A 22,719-nucleotide genomic window follows, 5' to 3' on the forward strand; every position below is an offset into this window, starting at 1 on the left:
GGGATAATGAGGACTAGAGTGTTTGTAAATGACTCCAATGCAATGTCAGAGTTCTGATGCAAGGAATAAATCATTTACCAATGTGCTATAACCCATTTCATTTAAATGTTATGACAATAATAGTTCATAGATGGATGAGAATTAACTTTTCTTTACCTCAAATATTATAGATGGACGAGACAGAAAAGAATGTATACTGATTTTTTCTTAAGTCAGGAAAGTATGAATCAATTTCATATTAGAAAGCAGCAAGTCTAAGCATATTTCCATGAAATTAATTGCAAGCTATAGCCAAAAAGTTTTTCATGTGCGTTTATGTATCCATCAGTCACGGAGAAAGCATTTTTTTTCACGGTCACTTGCTTTTTCCACGTGGCATAATCAGATGCAGCCAAATTTTGTGGACAGGTAGACCCCTGCAACCTCTGCTCACATGTCAAGTGTCATCCCAAACAGCAAAATAGCGCTTCAAATCCAGGAAATGAGAGAATACCAATACTGGTCAAGTACAGTACACATGCATAAGTGCATGGGAATGCATGCCGATACAATCGAGGTATATGGTTGAATAAATTTGATACGTAGCCTATACAAACCATTCATTGTATATCCAGCAGTCAAAATTGCCAAATCCTTCTGCCACGCGGCAGAATTAAGGGTACAAAGGAGAAAAGCCTCTCTACACGTGTAAAGGCACAAATGCCTACATATACATAGCAGCAAATATAGGCATAATTTCATATATATATATATATATATATATCCATGTGCACTGGATGTCAGCATCATCCCCTTCTTTTCATGGACCTGAAGTATCTCAGTCCTTCAAAATAATTCTTAGCAATGTCTGCATTGAAAATACAAATTGTGTCAACGGAAAGTTTTTCTTCAACCCAGCACATGATCCACTGAAGTAAAAGTTCAAAGCTCTGCAACTATTGTGCTCTGGAAAGAAACTAGTTTGCCATAGGATCCTTGTTCGGTTCCAATTCAACAACAAAGCAAAGAGTATACTTTTGCTATTTGAAACTCAAAAACACAATCAAAATTTTGGCATAATGACAAAAGCAGAATGGCCGTAAATGTATCCAGATAGTCTGGAAACTCCCTCTTTAACAACAAACTTAATTTTACCGAATGGATAAACAGTATTCGAGACTTCAAGTAGCCAATCCCATTCAGTTGAAATAAGGCTCAGTTGAGTTGACTTGCGAAGTCTGGCAACTCCTTTGATGTTATAAGAGATTATAAGGTTTAACCTAAGGAGTATGAGGAGTTTATTTTCAAAGATATGCTTTTTACCTAAATTTTCATACTTAGTTGAGTTGACTTGTAAAATCGCATATAACCATAAATTAGATTCATCTCAATACTCTTCAATAGATGTACCTGTATCTGGCACTCAGACTTGTCAAATCAAATCGACGCTTCCATCTCACATGTAAACTTCTTGAAGTGTATTAGTTGGAATGAGGATCAAAATTTCAAACAATAAAGAAAGCAAACATAAAATTTTGGGACTTTTAGAAATTTTAAAAAAATTGAGAAAGTATCAAAGAAAATAAGGCAAAGAAAGAAAGATGAGAAAGATACAACCCAACAGAACTATAGGTCTCCTACAGAGTACAGAATGGCTATCCTAAATCATCCTCCTCCAACCCAGGAACAATGTATAAAAACCTACTGCACTGCACATCGAAGAAATCCTCAGACATTTCCAGCCACTGACGCCATCCACTTCACCATACTTCACCTTACTTATTTGGAAGGAGATGATTGCACAATACATTAGCTGATGCAAATAAATCACATAAATGATCTTCTTTTAGAGGAAATGTGTCTTCGTTTGGGTTTTGTATATGTTTGGCCTTTGGTGTAATGGGTTTTAATTGTAACAAACCACTTTGATGTTGTTTTATGGTTGTCCTTGTTGGCAACCCGGCCACGTGGCGGTGATGACTGTTGCAACCCGACAGTCACTGAGAGGGGGGTGAATCAGTGAGTCCAATTCCGATCCCCAAAAACCTGTCCGATATCTAACCAAGCAAAACATGATACACTTGTCCCTGTTCGCACACAATCGTATGCACACTTAGCCTCTCACAGGCACCTCCAAGTGTGCACACCCATTCCGCATTCCATGCACTTCAATATAAATAATGCAAACAACGGGCACACCCACAACACAGGATTTTTACGAGGTTTATCAATTTGTCTACGTCCCCGGAGTAGTGCCTTACAGGCTTCATACCTACTCAATACACTACTTTTGATTGCACCCATAGTCCGGAGCACCCACACCCAATTTTCTCAAGCCGAAACTGAGATGGCACTCGCAGTGCCGATACAATATGTAGCACCCACTACACGGGAGCACACACTTCCAATGCTTAGCACCCACTAAGCACTCAATATAAGAATACAATAAATTGGGGCTTATATCAATGTCCTACAATCAAACCCTGCCTAGCATATACATCCACAACTAACCTAGTATGTATACAATTCATCCACAACTAACCCTAGCATACATACATATCATCATACATGCATATAATGTAAATCCAAGGTTAGGGAATCTCACAACTGGTTGCCTTGGATGACTGAGAACTTGCACTGACCACTGGAACCTCCACTGACAAGCTCTCTCTTGTTCTCCTCTCTTCCCCTTGTCTTCTTGCTCTTTAAAGCATCAACACAACACCCTCAAGCCCTCTTCTCTTCTCTTTTCTGTCTCTCTTAGCTTGAAGTCAATACTCCATTAATAGAGCTCTCCAACACACAAAATCAGCCTTCAATGGAGCACACATTACTCACTTGAAGCTTAGAAAATCACTCAATGGCCATTAATGGAGAGGGGAGCTTCTCTCTCAAAAATCGCAGCATTATACCCTTCAAAACCCTATTTTCTTGTTGCAAATGTGTAAAGCACAAAAAAATGAAGCAACAACTTAAATGGACGGATTTGGCCTTGTAGTTAGAAAGTTATGGTCATTTGAAGTTGCGCTAATGAGATAGTTTGAAATGAAACCTTCAGAGCATTAGCATGGCATACGCTGGCGGCGTGCAAAGTGACAACGCAATCTGGTCCATTGATCATATCAAAAGGTAACTTTTAATCTTAGCCGTCAGATGTGACTAACGGACAAGAGATCTCAGCCACATGATCGGAATAAAGGAGGTCAATCGATGACGTCATGATGACACAGGCTTGATGCAAGCCGTCACCGACAGGCACATTGTCGATTCCTCATTCGTTGCGTCAACGCAAAAGGTGCTAGCTTGTCTCCCTTTATCCAAAAAGTGAAGCACCTTTCAGCCATTAGATTGGCTTCTCTTGAGATCGAGAATGGTGGATCTAAATGGATTCAACAAGGAATCTCAGCCATTCTTGTGATACAATGGCGATGCATGCTATCACTTTGGAGTTTGGTGTTACGCAACAACACCATACTCGATGTACCTAGCCAAAAAGAGTCATTGTGATGGAATCTAAGCCGTCACGTCAGCATCCAAGCTTAGCAGCCACTGGATTTGAATAAGGCCTATGTGGCTTCATCTGAGCCATCCATTCAACAACCCTTTACTCCTTTTTAATACAATCAAGCCCCTGCCTCCATACATTTCAGTGCTTAAGGTCCCCACAGCCTCGGACCTTCAAAATCTTGAAAATTTCACAAAAACCCCTGAAATTTCAAAAATAAATTCTGGAAAATCCTCCCAACACCGAGAGCAAAGTGGGATTTTCCGGTTTGGAATTTCAAACCAGCTTCACGGAAACGCATGTAACTTTTTCATATGGTTTCCGATCGAGACAAAACAAAGTGCGTTGGAACCACGACTCGACGCTTTACAACTTTCCAGAAGATCCGATCATCCGAATCAGCCATGTAAAAAGACCAAAATGCCCCTAGACCTTTCTGATGCCGCATCTTCCTCATACGGAATCGAAATGTGACGAAATCAGAAGCGTTAGAAATATTAGATTTTTTCCATATCGTTGCATGAAGAAAATTTCTCTAAAAAATTCATCTTCAATGCCAAAACTACCCCCGACTGCCACAAAGTCATATTTGGACCACGGATGCCGTAACTTCTTTATACGGTATCGAAACGCGACGAAATCAGAAGCATTAGACTAGATAAATTACACTCTATCTTTTTCATGAAGAAACCGTCTTCCAAAAAAATCATTTTCAATGCCAAAAATACCCCTGAGCATAAATAGGCCAATTTTGGTCCGAAAACCTGCATCACCTACCAAGGATATATCAAACCACTCCATACACACCATGCGGCTCTATTATCTCATCGGCGACATTGAATGCCGTCACGTCATCATTTTCAGCCATGTCACCCAAACTGGCCATGTCATCACCGCCACGTGGTTGGGTTGCCAACAAGGATGACCATAAAACAACACTGACATGGCCAGTTTGGGTGACATGGCCAAAAATGATAACATGGCAGCGTTCAATGTCACCGATGAGATAACAAAGCAGCATTATGTGCATGGAGTGGTTTGATACATCCTTGGTATGTGGTGCGGGTTTCCAGGTCAAAACTGTCAAAATTGGCCTATTTACGCTCGGGGGCATTTTTTACAATGAAAATAACATTTTTGGAAGACCATTTCTTCATGAAAAAGATAGATTATAATTTTTCTAGTCCAATGCTTCTGATTTCGTCGCGTTTCGATATTGTATGAAGAAATTATGGCATCCGCAGTCAACATATAGCTTTATGGCAGTCGGGGGCTGTTTCGGCATTGATGATGAATTTTTTGGAAGAAACTTTCTTCATGTAATGATACGAAAAAAATCCAATCTTTCCAACGCTTTTGATTTCGTCGAGTTTCGATTCCGTATGAGAAAGTTGTGACATCAGAAAGGTCTAGGGGCATTTTGATCTTTTTACACGGTTGAGTCGGACGATCTAGTCTTCTAGAAAGTTGTAGAGTGTCGAGTCGTGGTTCCAACATACTTAGTTTCGTCTCAATCGGAAATCGTATAAAAAAATTACACACATTTCCATGAAGCCGGTTCGAAATTCCAAACCGAAAAATCAGTTGTTCTCGGTGATGGGAGGATTTTTCAGATTTTATTTTTAAAAAATGAGGGGCTTTTATGTAATTTCAAGATTTTTGAGGTTTGAGTTGCTAGGGGTGTTTTGCAATGAAATAATGGAAGAGAGGCTGCCTGTAATTAGAAGGTAATTAAAGGATCTCAAATGGTGGGTTAAGATCACGCCACGTAGGCAAGATCCAATGGCTTAAAGGCATTTCACCTTTTTGAAAAAGGGGAGTCAGGGCTACTGACGTAGCCAATCAGGCGTCGACGAGTTTGGCGCCGACGTGCCTGCATCAGCATAACATCAGCTTTGACTTTGCATGATTCAAATCCTATGGTATAGATCTCTTATCTGTTAGTTTCATATGATGGCTAAGATTAAAAGTTACTTTTTGATCTAATCAACGGACCAGATCGCGCCGTCACTTAGCACTCTGCCAGCGTACGCCACACCTAGCTCCGAAGATTCCATTTCAGGCTATCTCATTAGTCCAACTTCAAATGGCCATAACTTTCCAATCACAAGGCCAAATCCGTCCATTCAAGTTGCAGCTTCTTCATTTTGTCATGCTCTATACACTAGCAGCAAAAAAAAAGGGTTTTGAAGGGTGTAAGGCTACCATTTTTTAGAGGGAAGCTCCCCCTCCATGAATGACCATTGAGTGATTTTCAAAGCTCCAAGTGAGTGATGTGATTGCAATCAAAAGTAGTGTATTGAGTAGGTACGAAGCCTTTACAGGCACTACTCCGTGGATATAGGCAAATTGCCGAACCTCATAAAAACCTTGTACTGTGGGTGTGTTTGTTGTTTGCATTACATATATTGAAGTGTGTGGAATATGGAATAGGTGTGCACACTTGGAAATGCCTATGAGAGGCTGAGTGTGCATACGACTGTGTGCCAACAGGGACAAACACATCAAGGTTTGCCTTGTCAAATGTCGGACAGTTTTTGGGGATCGGAATTGAATTCACTGATTCACCCCTCTTAGTGACTACCGGGTTTCAACATTTGATGGGCTTGGGTAGGAGGAATGAACACGAGATTTATTAATTACTTAAGTTGTGAGGTCTAGTTAGAGTCATTTTTTTTTTATATTTAATTGTTATTAAAGTGTTTAGTTGGGCTGGATTAGATCTCTATGAGTCCAGGCTTCTTTCAAGTTGTTTTCTTCATTATTTTTACAATTACCTAGTCGAAGACCACCTATAAGGGAAGCTATTGGCAGGAAGAGTTTTAGGCTTAGTTTGACTCCCATTTTGAGTCTTTTATGTAAGTTTGTAAGGGGCTACATCCCTACACACGAATTTCATGACTGGAAATTGGCTTTACCTTTTGGTTCTGTGAGATTTAGAGCTCTCCCTGCTATAGTGATTCAATAGAAACCTAGGGGTGATTCCAAATCTAGGTTTGGTGGGATGCCAACCCAGAGGATCAAGTGATTCCTGATTCATATCCCTTCTTCTTTATAAAATCAGGTCAGTTTCAAATCTTTTTTTTTTTCCTAATTGACTTCTAGTTTCCTAGTGGATGCGGATCCAAAGTTTCAAATCTTCTTCTTTATTACCCTCAAATCACTTATGGGCCCACTTCAACAATCAAAATCCAAGTACAAGAAGTGATGGCAATTTTGTAATATATGGTAATCAAACTAACAAAGAAAAAGGGCCATTCATTGGTAACAGTAAAGTTGCATGGAAGGGGCAAACTTGGAAGGAAGACTAAAATAAGGGTAAAAGGTAATATTCTCAAGAAGGGAGGGTAATATGGAAATAACATAAGGCTTTTAAAATAAGAAACCCATGATTGGGTTGTCTTCAACTTTGGGATATGAAAGAAAACAAACCAGCAGTGAAGAAGCCCCCTTGTGATTGATTCAGCCCTTCAACTAGAGCTCCAAGTACCACGATAAATCGTGAACAAATCCATAATCTCTATTGATATAGATTCCAGAACATAGAAGCATCATCAAATACGCATCAACACAAAGACCAACTCCAGAGATATGGCGGTAAAAGGGAAACCAGACCCGCAACTGGTTTACTTGCTCACAACAGAGGAGGGCTTGAGGAAAGGAACTCCAGGGTTTTGATCGCGCCTATGAAAGCCCTACCTTCAACCATAATATCAAGCCAAACCAAGTAAAGGGAGATTGCACGAGAAGGAAAAAAAAATAGGGGGGGTGTGGGGAATTGCACAAGCCATCTTGGCTGATCCAAACTCACAATATTATTCTTTTTTCAGTCTACCTATAAGCTGATTACAACCTCGTACTTATAGAGCATAAAAAAAGTCACCTACTTGTAGTCTAAAACCGAAATTGAAAGAAGATCTCATGGTGAAATCAAACTAATCACTAAAAAGTGAAAGGAACTCTAGCCTAACTAAAAGATCAACAACCCAATTGGAGCCGATTCATCTCCATCCGGATTCCCAAACAGATTCAGGCCAATCCATGGAAGCAGTGCTCCTACATCACTAGTCTAAGTCAAACTCTTCCAAAATCCTGTCTTTTGATATGCTTACTTAAATCTGAGTTCATAATAGTGTTCTGGTTCTATTCCTGAATAGTTGCAGTTAATCCTGTTCTGAATTTAAGTTTCTGCCATCGATTTCAGCAATCCCATTTCAGGTCTGATTTCTAAACTTCAGTTTCTAGGTGCTTTTCTTCTAGTACTCCAGGCTCTTTATTTTGGGGGTGTATATGATACCTGGGCTCGGGAGATGTAAGAAAAATTACAAACTTGACCCTTAGCCCCAGTGCTACATTTGGTTATTCAAAATCCGCTTGTATCGATATGTATCGGTCGATACATATCAATACGCACTGATACATACCGATACTCTTATGGAAAATTAAAAATCAAGGTGAAATGTAAGTTTCAGTGCGTATCGGTATGTACGGTACGATGCATACCGATACCAAGGATTAAAGTATCAGTATCGGTCACCGTATCGGTCGACCAAAATTAAGATACGTATCGGAGGGTATCGTATCATATCGGGGATATGATAAGATACACTAAAGATACGCACATAAATGGATAAGGAAACAATTTTTTATACACTTTTGCATAAAAAAATAGTTTAAAAAAGCTATATATAACATGTATTATACATAAATAGCAAATTGAGAATATCGTACTAAGAATCCAAGGTTTGTAGTTGTCCCATAAATGTAAAATCCTTGTTCTCAATCTTGATTTCCACTTTAGTTAGAGAGAAAAATGGTTGGCAGCAACTTTGAAACAAAAACACCGCGAAAAATTGTGTTTTTTTCTAAAAAATTACCCATCTTGGCCATTTTATGACCGTATCGGTATGTATCGGTGTGTATCGGTGTGTATCGGTACATACAGGTGTGTATCATAGATACATATTGATACAAAAGGGTTTTAAAAATTTCATGTATCATACCAGTCTATATCGTATCGGCCGATACGATACGATACGGACCGATACTTTAAACCCTGACCGATACAGTGCGCTACGGTCATATAATAACCAAGATGGTCATTTTTCAGAAAAAACACGATTTTTTAAAGGGGTTTTTGTTCAAAAATTGTTACAACAATTTTTCTCTCTAACTAAAGTGGAAATCAAGGTTGGGAATTAGGATTTTACATTCATGGAACAATTACAAACTTTGGATTCTTAGTGCGATACTCTCAATTTAGTATTTATGCATAATACATACTATCTATAGCTTTTTTTTTAACTATTTTTTTATGCAAAAAATATATAAAAAAGTGTTTCATATCCATTTATGTGCGGATCTTTAGTGTATCTCCGATACGATACGATACCCTCCGATACGTATCGTAAATTTGATCGACCGATACCGATACTTTAATCTTTGGTCCACATACGCATGTTATGTCAAATCTAAATACAAATTCTACTTTTTGGTAAGAAAATCTAAATGCATATTCAACGTGTCATATATGAGCAACCACATATATAAGACCTACAGCAAGAAAAATCTTTTCAGATGACAACCAACTGATTTTCTTTATGTAGTTGCTACCTTATACGATACCATACCTTTCGTGGTCTTTTTTGCTCATTAAAAATACAGTAGCATATTATTTCCATGTAAATACGATATTAGTATCTTCAGTACAATTCATATGCAACAGAATTTCTCGTCATTTTTGCTTTTCTTTTCACTTTCCTCCTTTTATCTCACTTCCTAGAGATGAACCTAATTTGTTTCCAATCAACAGAATTCTCTCCCTAAGTTAGCAGGCACTTTTTTCTATTCCTTCTCCATAGGAAGTGCTCTGTAAGAAGGGCAACTGCTAGGGCCCTTATTCAGAAACATGGCCCCTGATCACTTCATGCAAGGCCCATTTTGACTATGTTGATATAAAATTGATCCATCGAAATGGTGCTTTATCATGCCAGCCTCTCTTCAGCAAGACAAGAAATCAAGAACGGAAAAAAAGACCTAGCAATTTGCAGCTTTCAGTACTTGGAATGAATAGGAGAATTGAACAACATTTTCCTAAAATTTATACCTTTTGACATGCACCTGTTTTATGGAGAGTATAACAAACTTAACCAAAAGAAATGAGATAGTTCTGAACTAGCTCAGAAGAAAAAACCTTATTGGGTGGACTGTTTTGAAATAACATATCTTACCATTGCTTGTGATGTAGTCAAAGGATTCAAGAGCCTCTGAAGTAGTGCGGTATATGTTTGGGGATAGGACATGCACCAACTCACCATCAACCCACCTACAAGGTGAAAAGAAACACTACAGCTTACCGGTTATTTCATACAATAAGTGGTTGGTCAAAGGCTGAGATGTATAAAGGAACAAAATTTTGATGTTATTACTCTAAATAAAAAGGAGCCAAAAACATGCAAGGAACATGAGCGTGGACCATATTCGGCAAATTCAATTATACAAGTTTAGTATCTTTATGAATTCTAAAAGTTCTGAAGACAAGCTGTCAGAACTGTTAGCCTGAAAAGAAAAGTAAAGGCATACCGACGCCACTTCTTCTCCTCATCATCATCCGGAAGAGAATCAATCGATTTCTCAGGATGAATCTTATGACTTAACTTGTTGATTATATCTACAAAATCAACACATGCTAGCCTCAGAGAAATAATACAACAAATTTTAAAGACTCCAGAATTGGTATACACATTTCACTGACAGCCTAATAGATATCTAGGACAAATAGGAGGGAGAAAAGTGACCTGATGAATCGACCAGCTGTTCACCATCCACAGTTAATATAGGAACCTTCTTATAATCAGACCAATTGATTTCCCTTTTACTGATGGGGTTCACCTCCACGACTTTGTATGGTATATCATAATAGTCTAGGAACGCTGAAGCAGGGAAAAAAGAGAGAGAGAAATAAAACCCGATGGACAAAAAAGAGTACATTCCACACACACACACAAAAGGGTTAAACAGTTGATCACGTTTTTCAAAGATTAAGAGTTCCTTTTATTCTTTTCCAGTTTTCTGATTCCTTTTTGATAAGTCAAGTAATCTTTATTAAGGGAAAAGAGCAGGTCCAGTTTACTTCACATGCCCATGATGAGAACTTTACAAATTTACAGATAAGACCAACTATTAAAAAAATAGTTTCCAGGTCCCTCAAATTTCTGCTGCATTCATGAGTTATTAATGCTGAAGTTCTTCTTCAGTCTATGCCTGACTTGCACAAACCAAATAATAATTTTATTCCTTGACTGTCACATAGTTATGGTGCTAACAACAACACTCATACTGATTGTGGCAGCAATAATAATTGGATTATATATAAACTCTGCTTTCTCTATCATCCATAGTTGTTAACTGGTCAAACTAGACAAGAAAAAGAAATTGTCAAGATGACTCTCCCCTTTACATATACTAAACTAAGAACATTCCTGTTCCATGGTTACAAAGCAACAAGAAAGCAGGAACCTTCATGTGTTACAAATGGCTGACCTGTGAAGTAGTTGGGAATAGCTAGACAGTAGAGTTCTTTCAGACGCTACTCAAATCAATCCATTCAAGAAGTCAACGAACTAGCTACAATTTGATTTGCTAATGGGGTCTTCACTACTAGCGTATTTAAAGGGCATTCCTACTGTTTTCATTCTGAAGCATCAGTCCTAACCAGATTCCCCTGTTCAAGACACCATTAATTAAAGTAAACCAAACCATGATGGTTTGTGTCAGGGAAATCCAGGACCTCCAGTGCAAGGTGATGCTGTTTGGGTTGATGATTTAAAGGGTCAAAATTGTCATATTCTGGGGACTTACCTTGATGGCAGGAAGTCTACAATTTGCTCATCCATAGCTCAAAGTACTACTAATGAGATACCCGATTCATCTGCCAGGAAGGGTAGTCTATCGAGCAATGAAAACTGGACAAGGATCTTTTCAGGAGTAATTTAACTTTAACCTTTTATTTTATTCTCTTGGGCTCTAGATATCTGTATCCCTTTCCTCCGTTCTTTAATTCCTCAATTCCAATTACCATTCTAATTTAAACTGTCCTACCATTAATATAAAGAAGATTTATTCCCATCCTCTTTCAGAAACTAGGGACTTACTTCACAGAAGAGAAAAATCTCAAGCAAAAGGCGCATATGTTTTACCGATCCACTCATAAGAGCATAAAAATTCACGATTCGTGCGATGCTACACCCCCATTACATAAAAGTCCCCATTTAAATGCAGAGCTATCAATGCAAGAAGAATTCAAATAAAAATCAACAGCCGATTCAAGTGCTAGTGATAATAGAGGTAATTGGTTTGTGTATGAGCACCTTTAACTTTGTTGCAGAAGGGGCAAGCTTCGTACTGGTAAAGAACAACCGCCTTGGGAAGGAACTCAGAAGCAAGTGGCTCCTTGGCGTATACATCAGGAACAACAGAAGAAGCGGCGATAGACAAGGAAACAACTCCGGCGACCCCAAGAGATACGGCTTTCGTAGATCGTCGACCATAGGAAGAGAACAAGCGCTGCCGACCTGACGAACCGCTACTACTAGTGTTGTATAACGCGACCTGGAGAAGCCTACGCTGAACACTAATGGCAGTGGCAGATGAGGAGGACGAGGATGCGGCGGCGCAGCCCTCGAGGGCTGGGACCAGATCTCTCCCAAGTAGAGAAGAGACCAGATTCTGAGCCCTCCTCATTGTGTCTAAAACCAGCCTCAATATGCGAACGCAACACAAGCGACGTCTCTCACCAGAAGAGGTAATTGGTCATCTAACCCTCTCAGCGATCGAGTCTCGGAGTATTTACTTTCGAGTTTATATTCAATGGAATCGGTTCCGAGAGTTCGACTCCTTGGCTTCCGAGTTCCGAGTCTGGTGGACATGGACGCTCCAATTAGACACGCGAAACGGTACCGTTCAACATCAGCCCCATGGTCCGATGCCAATTCCTCAAACCGACGTTGGTACCATGAACCAACAAGAACCAGGGGGGCAATGGTCTAACGGGCGGGTTAAACGGTCCCAGTCCAGATTTTTGAAGACCTCAGGGCCGCCCCACCTCCATCGCTTTGTAATATTAACAAGCCCAATGCATTTTTTCATTAGGTAGTAGTGTGGTGATTGCTGGTTGAACAATTCATTTGTTGGGTCCTTTTCTTCTTATTGAGACGGTTTAAAAAACCGAAATTGGGATCCAAATTGGAATCGACCTACATCGGTCTCAGATAGCATATTCCAAATATCTAGGGTTTTCTCGTATAAGACCGGCCCAAGCTGGATTAGGGAGAAACGGGATCAGCCTCACGATACAATCTGATTCTTAAAACTTTGATAGTGTCCAAATGTTTGGTTTTATTGACTTTCTCATTAATCAATTGAATAGGCCTTTTGGATGGTGTGGTTTTGCTTAGTGTAATCACACTAAGGCACCGAATGACAATGTTTCGTTTCTATTATTTCTGTATTTTCTTTTTCCCAGAAACGGAGAAAAAACATAAAAAGCGTTTTATAAAATTGTTCCGTTTCACCAGTTTCTAGAAACATAAATCAAAACTTATGCTAATTTACAATTCTAGAAACGACTTTGAGTTTCTAGAAACGAATTTGAGAGGGGGAAAAAAAATACTATTATACCCGATAAATCTCTCAACTATTTAAACATAAAAATAGGCAATCAAACCCTCTCTCCCTTCGCTGCCCCAGCCTTGGACTTGCCTGCACCCCCAATACCATCCTGCCTCTCCACACTCTCATCTGCGTCCCCTTTCTTGTCACAAACAGGATTTTAAAAGCAGGTACTGGGGAAGAATCGGTCTTTGCCAATTTTAATTCTACTCAATAGGAACCGACTAAAATCAGTCTCAATAATCATAGAATTGACCATTTGATCTGAAAACCGTGGAAACCGAGATTGGCATAGACCAATTCCAAGGTGAATCGGCCAACTCCCGATCCAATTCAACTTTGAAATCCTGGTCACAGATTTGGCCACTAATCTCGATAATGAGTAGTAATTTGCATTCGTCACCCATCATGAAAGTTTCCAAGCAAACTGCACAATCAATTGGTGCGCTTCCCTCGTCTCCTGTCTTGAATTCAAAGCATCGAAACTTCATTATATCATCTGTAGGGCATGGAAACTTCATTATAACATCTGTTGGACATGCCATACAGCCTCCACTACTTTCCTTCCCGCCCATGCTAACGCCGCTAAATCCTCTACCAGAGGCTCTACCAACACTACAAATATGAATTCCCGCGAATTGCTTTCTCAACAGAAGTGGGAGTGTCTCTGCCATCAGGGGTAATCTCTTGTTGCAGGGGAGAAAACTAAAAGAGAGAGAGTGGGGTTGTGGGAGATGCTCATCGTTTAAAAATTGGTACCGTCAAAGTACGATGCATCCAAACCAGTGTCTATGAGAGTATCAACTTTGGCTAGTTCACACGACCTCGCTGCTTCACGCAAAACCTCCCCTGCATCTATAATTGCTACACTCTTGCCCCGCGGAGAACACATTTTTGACCATCGGAGAGAATGGAATGTGGAGAGTCTGGACTCTGGAGACAGTGTTCGGACTTAGGATCCACCAAACCTAACCTGTACGGCAATACCACCCCAATATTCAGTGAGATGTCAGCTACAATCTTGCCGATCCTATCTCCGACTCAAAATTTTGAACCGTATATTCCAGGTTTGGTAACTAATGACCATACCACAACATAGAGCTACAAGCCTACAAAGTCCAATTGCCAAGTTCAGTTGTAGGCTGCGTTTGGAATGGCATTCTCTGAATAGATTCTGGGTCTAAAATGCATTCTAGAGAATCTTCCAAGAATGCATACCAAACTCACTTATCACACTGAAGGAAAAGGAGAAATAGCATGGCATTTCAATAATTAATACTCAGATAAAGATCACGTTAACCCTTCAATGGGTTCTTACCCCACGATGCTGCAGGCTTCAGTGCTTTTTCAGCATCTCTATTCTTCATCAATGAAGATCGACCAACCAGTCCTGAGGATGCCTGCTAGATATAGTGCAGTTGATGCACTTTTCATCATAACTGACATAGTACAAGATCAGATTGCCCTTCTTCTGGGTAGACATCCAGAATCCATTGTTAAGCAAGCTACTAAGCATAAACGCAAACTTTTGAACTGACTTGCAATAACAAATGAATGAATTATAGTTAGGCTTACATATAGCTAGGTGAGAATTAAGGTTCCGTTTATTTTCATTATTTGTTGGAAGCAAGAAAAAAAATAAGGGGAAATGTCTGTTATTTCGACTTTGCCTAGAAAATCATGCATTACTGCGCTAGGCTTCAATCTCACATGAAATGCCTGAAAAGTCCAGAATGCTGCTGCTCACCTTTCCACACAACAAATGGAGGTAACGGGAAGAGGAAGACATCACATCTTCCTTTTTTTTTGTTAAATCTGTAAATGCAGCAATCCAGAGTTCATGTAGCGTAGAAGAAGAAAATAAAATCAAAAGAGTGAGTTTGAAACAGCAAGAGCATAATATTTCCATCAAGAAGGCACATAATTAACACCATTCAATACTTTAAAAGACAGCAATCCTCTTATGCAACAGAAGAAAGCTTCCGTTCACTAGCATTGCCTACCACAGATATTATTACATAATACACCCATACAACTTCCAGCGTCCAGCTTCACATGACAAAAAGAAAACTAGATTGAAGCCAGCCAGTAGGGGCAGCAACAATAGGTAGCCACATATGAGATTAGGAGGATTAAAAAAACCAAAAAAAAAAAAAAAAAAAGAACCCCATCATCAAGATTCAAAATTACAAAATAATAAATAGAAATGTAACTTTAAGAGACGAAGGGAAGGAGAGAGTGCAGCGACGCTAGCCTACTAATCAGAAGATAATATGTACCCTCAAGCCAGAATCAGATAAGCTCTTCAACCCCCTGTGGCTGTGCGAGCTCCTCCTGACAAGAAACATAATGATCAAATTATGAATACATTAGCATTTTAAATAAAGTTTTGAAAAATTTGATCTGTAGATCTCAGTCAAGAATCATCAACTAGAGAAAGACAGCAGCTACTAAAAAGAAAACAAAAGTGATATTTTTTATTATGGGAGAAAGAACATTGTCAGCGCCTCCCTGGGCCTATCTCTAACCTCTCCTATGAGTGGGAGGAGAGAGACAGGGAGGCACCAACGTACGTTACACAGCAGGACAGGGATCAATCCCCTTTATTACGGTTATAAGGTCGTCTCCATTCACTATACAGCACTTAAAATATTTAATAATATACTACAACCTTGCAAACACTGAATTAAAACCCAATTCCAACTCCGATCAACAGACAAAAGAGACCATCCCTCATCTATCAGCCCCATGTAGGATATTGTATTAGGCAGAAACAGAAGGTTGACATTTTCTAGCAGTAAGTATAAAGTATAAACCCAGAAGTGGAAAATCTTTCTATTTCTTTTTTGTTAATGAATACCAAAATGCAAAAAGCTTTACAAGGAGGAAGTGCATAAGACACAAAAGTATGAAACACAAATTGCTCAACTACAACTACTTGTACTAATCATGAACTGAATCAAGATTTCACTCTACTGCAAAATGCCCCTCAGCAGTACAAAAACAAAAATTTCCAGCATTGCTTGAAGCACCTCATTTGGACTTTGGAGAAACAGCACAATTATTCTGGTAGCATATCTGAGGACACTTGAGCTCCATAAAGAGAGCCATAGACAGAGACATATTCCACCCTAAAATACAATGATTAAAAGCTGAAGTTGTCATATTGAATGAAAAATACATCTCTTACTACAGCCACCGCTGTAGAGACAGGGTAACAAGTGCATAATACCAATTTGATATTTCCTCAACCAACCAAACCCCCCCCCCCTGAAAAAAAATAAAAAAGGTGCCGAAGAAGCCATAAAACCTCCCAAAGACCTTGATTTCGATGTATTTTAAAAAGCTCCAAACCGTTGACAGAACAATAACTGTCAAACATTGAAACATCACCCTTTTATTTTCCAAGGGGAAGGGAAAGTGAAAAACAACACAACTTCAAAACCATCAGAAGTATAAAAATGCTTGACTAAGAAAGATGGGATCAAACAAGCAAATAGTGAAGGAACTATAAGCATTATGCAAGCAATACAATTACAAAATTGCAAAACCCCTGAATTACAGAAGACAGCTTTCCTACCACTCTGCCTAGTTGCAAGTAAAAAGAAGGGTAGGGCAGTGAAATTGGTATAAAAAAGAAAAAAGAAACTTTATGTGATCATGATTGTTTAGCCTACTTAAATTCTTGCAGTTGATTACTTTTTCATACGTGACCTTTATTTTCCTTTCAAATTTAAGGCGTTCGGTTGCAGAGTAAAATTTAAGGGAAAAAGAACCCTGCCGGTCTGTCACAGGAAACACCCACACACTGGTGGGGGCCAAAAAGACCATGCTGCCACCCCTCCTGCGTGCACTGAAGATGCTCCCGTTGTGCTTTCATTGGCCCACGCGTCTGGCGTTTCCTGTACCAGACCGGTAAGGTTCTTTCGCCCAAAATTTAATAACCAGATTTGGACTGATATGAAATTAGTTACACATCCATGTTAGGTAAGTTTTGATTTAATTTCACTTCTCTTCCTTTTATTTCCTTTGTAACCAGACGGAGTCACCAAAACTCAAATCCAAGAATCATCCACTAGTGCAACATATAAAATAAACTGAGATACAAAGAAATTATTTCAGATCTTACCTCTTCTCTTATTTGCATTCGAAGAATTTGCACCGGCCCCTATGCTCCCATTTCCACAACCCGGAAGCTCCTTCAATCCCAAGTTAGGATTCCCCATACACTGAACATTTCCAATTTCACAAGCATTAAACCCTTGGTCATTCAATCCCATGCCATCCCCACCCTTGCCTTCCATTCCAGGGTGTAGGCAATAAACCTGATCATCGCACCGCAAATCACATGGGTTCATGACATAGGCACTAGACAAGTTCGAATGGGGCAGGTTCTGGATCCCATCACCACTCTTTGCCGATTTTTGGTAAGGGAATGATCCAATCTCTCCCTCAATCCTCCCTCTGATGTCCACAAGCAAGCATTTGAGTCTGGCAATCTCTGCCTCCAATGCAACTTGACCCTGCACTCTCTTCAGTAACTGCTGATTCAGAGCCCTCAATCGGGCAACTTCGTCTTCTAATGAAGCAGTTCGTGCCTTCTTCTTCTCACGATACTTTCGAACAGCTTCACGATTACCTAAGGGACGTTTCTTTGATTTCTTCTCAGATGACTCTGCCGTATCATCAGTAGCTACCTTATCTTCAGCAGGGGCAGGTAGAATTTTGGTGTGGACATGAAAACAAGTGTGTGTATGGGAATAATCAGGTCCAGGTGGATTGCAGGTGTGCGTATGGGTACAAGCATGGGTGTCCTTTAGGATCTCATCGAAGAAGCTATCCATAGAGCAACTGCTTGGAAGCTCACCCATGTTAGGACTTGAGAAGACATCATGGTTCGAGTAATCGAGCTCTCCGTCGTCCATAACAATAAAAAAAAAAAGGCACAGAACCAAAGAAAAGGACGAAAGCCTAGCGTACGAGTATCAAGCGTATGATTTAAACCATCGCGCAATTACCCGAATAAAAAACTGCCACTCCAATGAGACCTCTGTTAAGAAAATTGATATAACCGAGTTAGAATTTCTCGTGAAACAACCAGGGGACGGGGGAACAGAAACGATGGAAAAAGAAGAACAAAACACAGAAATTGAGAAACTTTGGATTCTGGTCGAAATCAAAAGCCGAAAAAGTAGTTTTTTTCTTCCCCGATGAGAATTGAAACGAAAAAAATAGTCATGCACTCGTGCAAATAAATTTCACACAAGAAAGAGGAATCAAACAGAAACCCTATAACGAAATTTAAAAAAAAAAAAATGCCAGCAATTAAAGACTGCATTTTAACGAAAACCCAACCATATACTTTTGATTTCAAAGGCCATATAATCAACAAGAATCATCCGTAACAGCTTCTTACAGGAAAATTCCAGTGCCCTAAGAACAGAATTTGGCGCAGAACTTACTAGGTAAACGTCGAAAACAAAAGAACTGATGCAAGATTGACGCCTTTAATAGGAGATTCGACTTCCGAACAACCTTCTCGGTCTGCAGCTGAAGCCCTAGATACCTTAAAAAAGGTAACACTATGTGTAATGGCGGACCTGCGGAGCAGAAAGAGTGACAGGTTCTGATTCCGAACCTTTGAATTTCTCCACTATTCTCAGTCACAGAAGTTTTATATGCTGTCGCGCCTCTCAGTGGAACAGTAGAAGTGTAAATTCACAGTAGCCGTCGTCTAGGAATTGTGAGATGCGACGCACGGAGAGATCCTAGTCTTAGGTCCCACTCTAATGTGAGATCTATAAAGAGTGTTCTTCACGCGCGCTTGCGCATTTAATTATTCGAATCTGAGGGTGAGAAATCGCCATCAGTGTTACCTTTCACTAGTCACCCATCTATCGTGACCCGTGATCATAGCGGCCCATATATATTTAACAGCATGGATCATCCCGTGAGCTTTTAACACCAGCGATGAGATTGGTTGAATTCTTGACCCGCACGACCCGTTTACAACCCGGTTCAAACCAGGTACACGCACACTCGTTGGAATGTAAATGAATAGTAAAAAATATGTACTTAATACAGCGTTGACTCAGAGGCATTTTCTTTACCCTTTCTTACCTTGAAAAGCAAGAACACCTTGCGTCCATGAATTGAAAACCATCTTATGATTAACCTAGCATGTCTCATTTGTCCCTTGAGACCAACAAGGGGTAGTACAAGAATATTCACTTGTTGTCCATTGACTATGCCTTTTAGTCTGATCTTAGGCCTGACTCATCTTTCACAAACGAACCTCGTGGAGGATCCCTTAGGTTTTCGGGGCACTGCCAATAGGTGTGCTTAAGAGCTAGTGGTAACCGAATACCTTTCACACCTAACCCAGGCTTTTGCCAACAACCTTTCTTTCAAAATTCACTTGGTGAACCTATCCAAAGTTGAGGAAGAGCTGCGAAGGCTTCAAGAGACAGTGGTTCAAAGCATTAAGAGGAAATTTGTATTCAAAAAATCAGTTTTCGAGAACTAGCAAATCTATTTGAAAACTAATCGAAAGCGGATATGAATATTTCAATTTCACATTAGATATCATTTGATCTATTTTCGTTCGAACAAAAAAATAATAATAATAATATTAAAAATTATAAAATACCCTTGTCTATTCACATTAAATTACAAGTAATTAAATAAGAAATTCAATGGGTGAAAAAAAAAAAGATTCATGAGGATATATGTGTAATTTCAAATATGACACTTCAACGTCATCCCTATACTCCATACCAAAGGCACAAGTTTCCATGTTATAATACCTATTTCAAGTCGATCATTAGCTCCTAAGTATTCCTTTTCCCTCTTTCCTTATCCACCAAGCAACCTAGGTCAAATACGTGGTTGGTTCTAACTCATATGGTAGTCTCTATCACATTCTTCATGGTCTTTGGGTAGGCCTAGCTAAGTCTTTTAGTTAGCAAAGGTTAGATAAATCCATTGCACAAGATACAAGTATCAAATTCAATAACACAATCCTAGAAATACAAAGCAATGGTGTGTATTCATATTAAATTACAAGTAATTAAATAAGAAATTCAATGGAAAAAAAAAAGATTCACAAGGATATCTATGTAATTTCAAATATAACACTTCAACATCATCCCTCGACTTCTTATTGTACCAAAGGCACTGGTTTCCATGTTATAAGACCTATTTCAAGTCGATCATTAGCTCCTAAGTATTCATTTTCCCTCTTTCCTTCTCCACCGAGGAACCTATGTCAAATATGTGGTGGGATCTAACTCATATGGTAGTCTCTTATCACATTCTTCATAGTCTTTGGATAGGCCTACTAAGTCTTTTAGTCAGCAAAGGCTAGATAAATCCATTGCACAAGATACAAGTATCAAATTCAATAACACAATCCTAGAAATACACAGCAATGGTGTCAAATGGGCATATTTTAGCATAAAATGAAGGTCTGCAGTGCCTAGTATCAATGGTGTTAGTGGCATTTCACTAAGTGCTAGCCCAAACCAACATGATTGGCTGGCTTGAGCTAGCCAAATGGGTATGGACCTGGTTCAAGTGTGACCATGACCAAGGTTAGGCCAGGTTTTTTTGGGTTTGGACCATGTCTTACCTACGAGACACTTCAAAGGGGAATTGATCCACTAATCAATCCCTTGGCACGCTCTTAAGCGAATAGTGCCAAATCGCTAAGCTATTGCCCAAGTGTGCAGTTGTAGTCGTTTTTAAATCCCACAAACTTGGAACACTGCCCTCTAGAGCTATATATAATGGTTTCACATCATTTTAAAAATGTTCAGTTCATCATCACCCAACTTGTTATTGGAAAAATGAGGTGTATAGTTCAAAATTTGATGAATACATAGCCCAAAGTAGGATCACTATATATTCAATGGTTGAAATTGCCATTCTCTTTCGCATATGACAAAAGTTCGTGGCCCTTTAAGCAAAACCTATTTATATAAGATTATGAAGTGGCTTTTCTCAAAAGGAAAAAGTAAAAAGTTTCATGATCTGCACAACCTTTTTAACCTTTGTATCCACACACTTACGATCCTAATTAAAGGTGTCTCCAAGATTACAATGGACTCCGACAATATGGCTCTCATAATCAGAATTATGCATCTTGACTTGAGTCTCAACCTCCAAAATCGAACATGGATATTATCTATGATATTCGATCCCTTGTGGATAAGTTCATTTTGTGTAACTTTGTTATTGCTATAGAGATGCAAATGTTGTTGCGCACATCTAGTATGGAAGGTCGTGCCTTTAGCATGCTAGACAAATTGGCTGCTTTCTACTACTTGGTTTTCTAGACCTTTGTAATCCGGATGCCTTGTAGTCTTCATGCCTTCATTTGGAAAATCGTTTATTCTTACCCAAAAAAATAATAAAGCATGAAAATGTGATATGACAAGTATTACAATTGGTTGTTTAAGAAACATTTCAAATTGATGTGATGAATTTCATCCTAAAGTTTAAATCATTTGCCCTCATATGTATGGTTATACATATCATCGAAAACATATACATCTTTTGCAGTTCATAAGTTTTTGGGAGAAGTTTCTCGTTTATTGCGTTAATGAGGTTCAATTACTACTTCATCATGTTGTTTTATGGTTGTCCTTGTTGGTAACCTGGGCACATGGCGGTGATGTCGTGGCTAGTTTGGGTGACGTGGTTGAAAATGATGACATGGCAGCGTCCAATGTCACCGATGAGATAACATGCTACATTGTGTGCATGGAGTGGTTTGATTCGTCCATGGTAGGCGGTGTGGGTTTCTAGGTCAAAATTGGCAAAATTGATTTATTCACGTGCAGGGGCATTTTCGACAGTAAAAATAACATTTTTGAAATATTGGTTCTTTATGAAAAAGGTAGATTGTAATTTATCTAGTTCAATACATATGATTTCATTGCATTCCGATACCGTATGAAGAAGTTATGGCATTTGTGACAGTTGGAAGTAATTTTGGCATTGAAGATTAATTTTTTAAAAGAAGTGTTCTCCATGTAACGATACGAAACAAATTTGATATTTTCAACGGTTCTCATTCCATCACGTTTCGATTTCGTATGAGGAAGATGCATAATTAGAAAAATCTAGGAGCATTTTGGTCTTTTTACATGACTGAGTCAGATGATAAGGTCTTCTGGAAGTTGCGGTTCCAACACACTTTGTTTCATCTATTTGAATATCATATGAAAAAGTTACATGTATTTCCGTGAAGCCGGTTCGAAAATCCAAACAAGAAAATCAATAGTTGCTATCGATGTTGGGTGGATTTTCCATAATTTAATTTTGAAATTTTAGGGATTTTTGTGTAATTTTGAGATTTTGAAGGTCTGAGTTGTTGGGGGTCTTTAAACATTGGAAATATGAAGTCAAGGGCTCATTTGTAATAAAACGAAGTATACGGTTGTAGAATGAAAGGATCAGATGAAGCCACGTAGGCCTTATTCCCATCCAAAGGCTGCTGAGCTTATGCACCGAAATGGCGGACCAGATTCGATCTCGAGATCACCCATTAGTTAGGCGCATAA

The 22,719-nt window shown here is 39.1% G+C and overlaps 2 protein-coding genes across 2 annotated transcripts in view; both read right to left on the reverse strand.

The window, feature by feature from the left end:
* Positions 1 to 12,311, reverse strand: part of LOC122084569 (prostaglandin E synthase 2-like) — a 13,193-nt gene extending 882 nt beyond the window's left edge. The window contains exons 1-4 of the mRNA XM_042652920.1: positions 11,854 to 12,311; positions 10,282 to 10,416; positions 10,067 to 10,154; positions 9,715 to 9,809 (exon numbers count right to left, since the gene is read on the reverse strand). Of these exons, the coding sequence (XP_042508854.1) occupies positions 9,715 to 9,809; positions 10,067 to 10,154; positions 10,282 to 10,416; positions 11,854 to 12,226 (691 nt within the window). The 5' untranslated portion in view covers positions 12,227 to 12,311. The remainder of the gene's footprint in view (positions 1 to 9,714; positions 9,810 to 10,066; positions 10,155 to 10,281; positions 10,417 to 11,853) is intronic.
* Positions 12,312 to 15,055: 2,744 nt separating this feature from the next.
* LOC122085027 (basic leucine zipper 23-like) lies at positions 15,056 to 18,808 on the reverse strand. The gene is made up of 3 exons (XM_042653460.1): positions 18,616 to 18,808; positions 17,283 to 18,203; positions 15,056 to 15,487 (listed from the first exon to the last, which is right to left on the reverse strand). The coding sequence occupies exons 2-3, from the start codon at positions 18,076 to 18,078 to the stop codon at positions 15,459 to 15,461; spliced, it is 825 nt and encodes a 274-aa protein (XP_042509394.1). The 5' UTR covers positions 18,079 to 18,203; positions 18,616 to 18,808; the 3' UTR covers positions 15,056 to 15,458.
* Positions 18,809 to 22,719: the final 3,911 nt, after the last annotated feature.

Source organism: Macadamia integrifolia, chromosome 7, assembly GCF_013358625.1.
Source record: "Macadamia integrifolia cultivar HAES 741 chromosome 7, SCU_Mint_v3, whole genome shotgun sequence".
In the NCBI taxonomy this organism is placed as follows: Eukaryota; Viridiplantae; Streptophyta; class Magnoliopsida; order Proteales; family Proteaceae; genus Macadamia; species Macadamia integrifolia.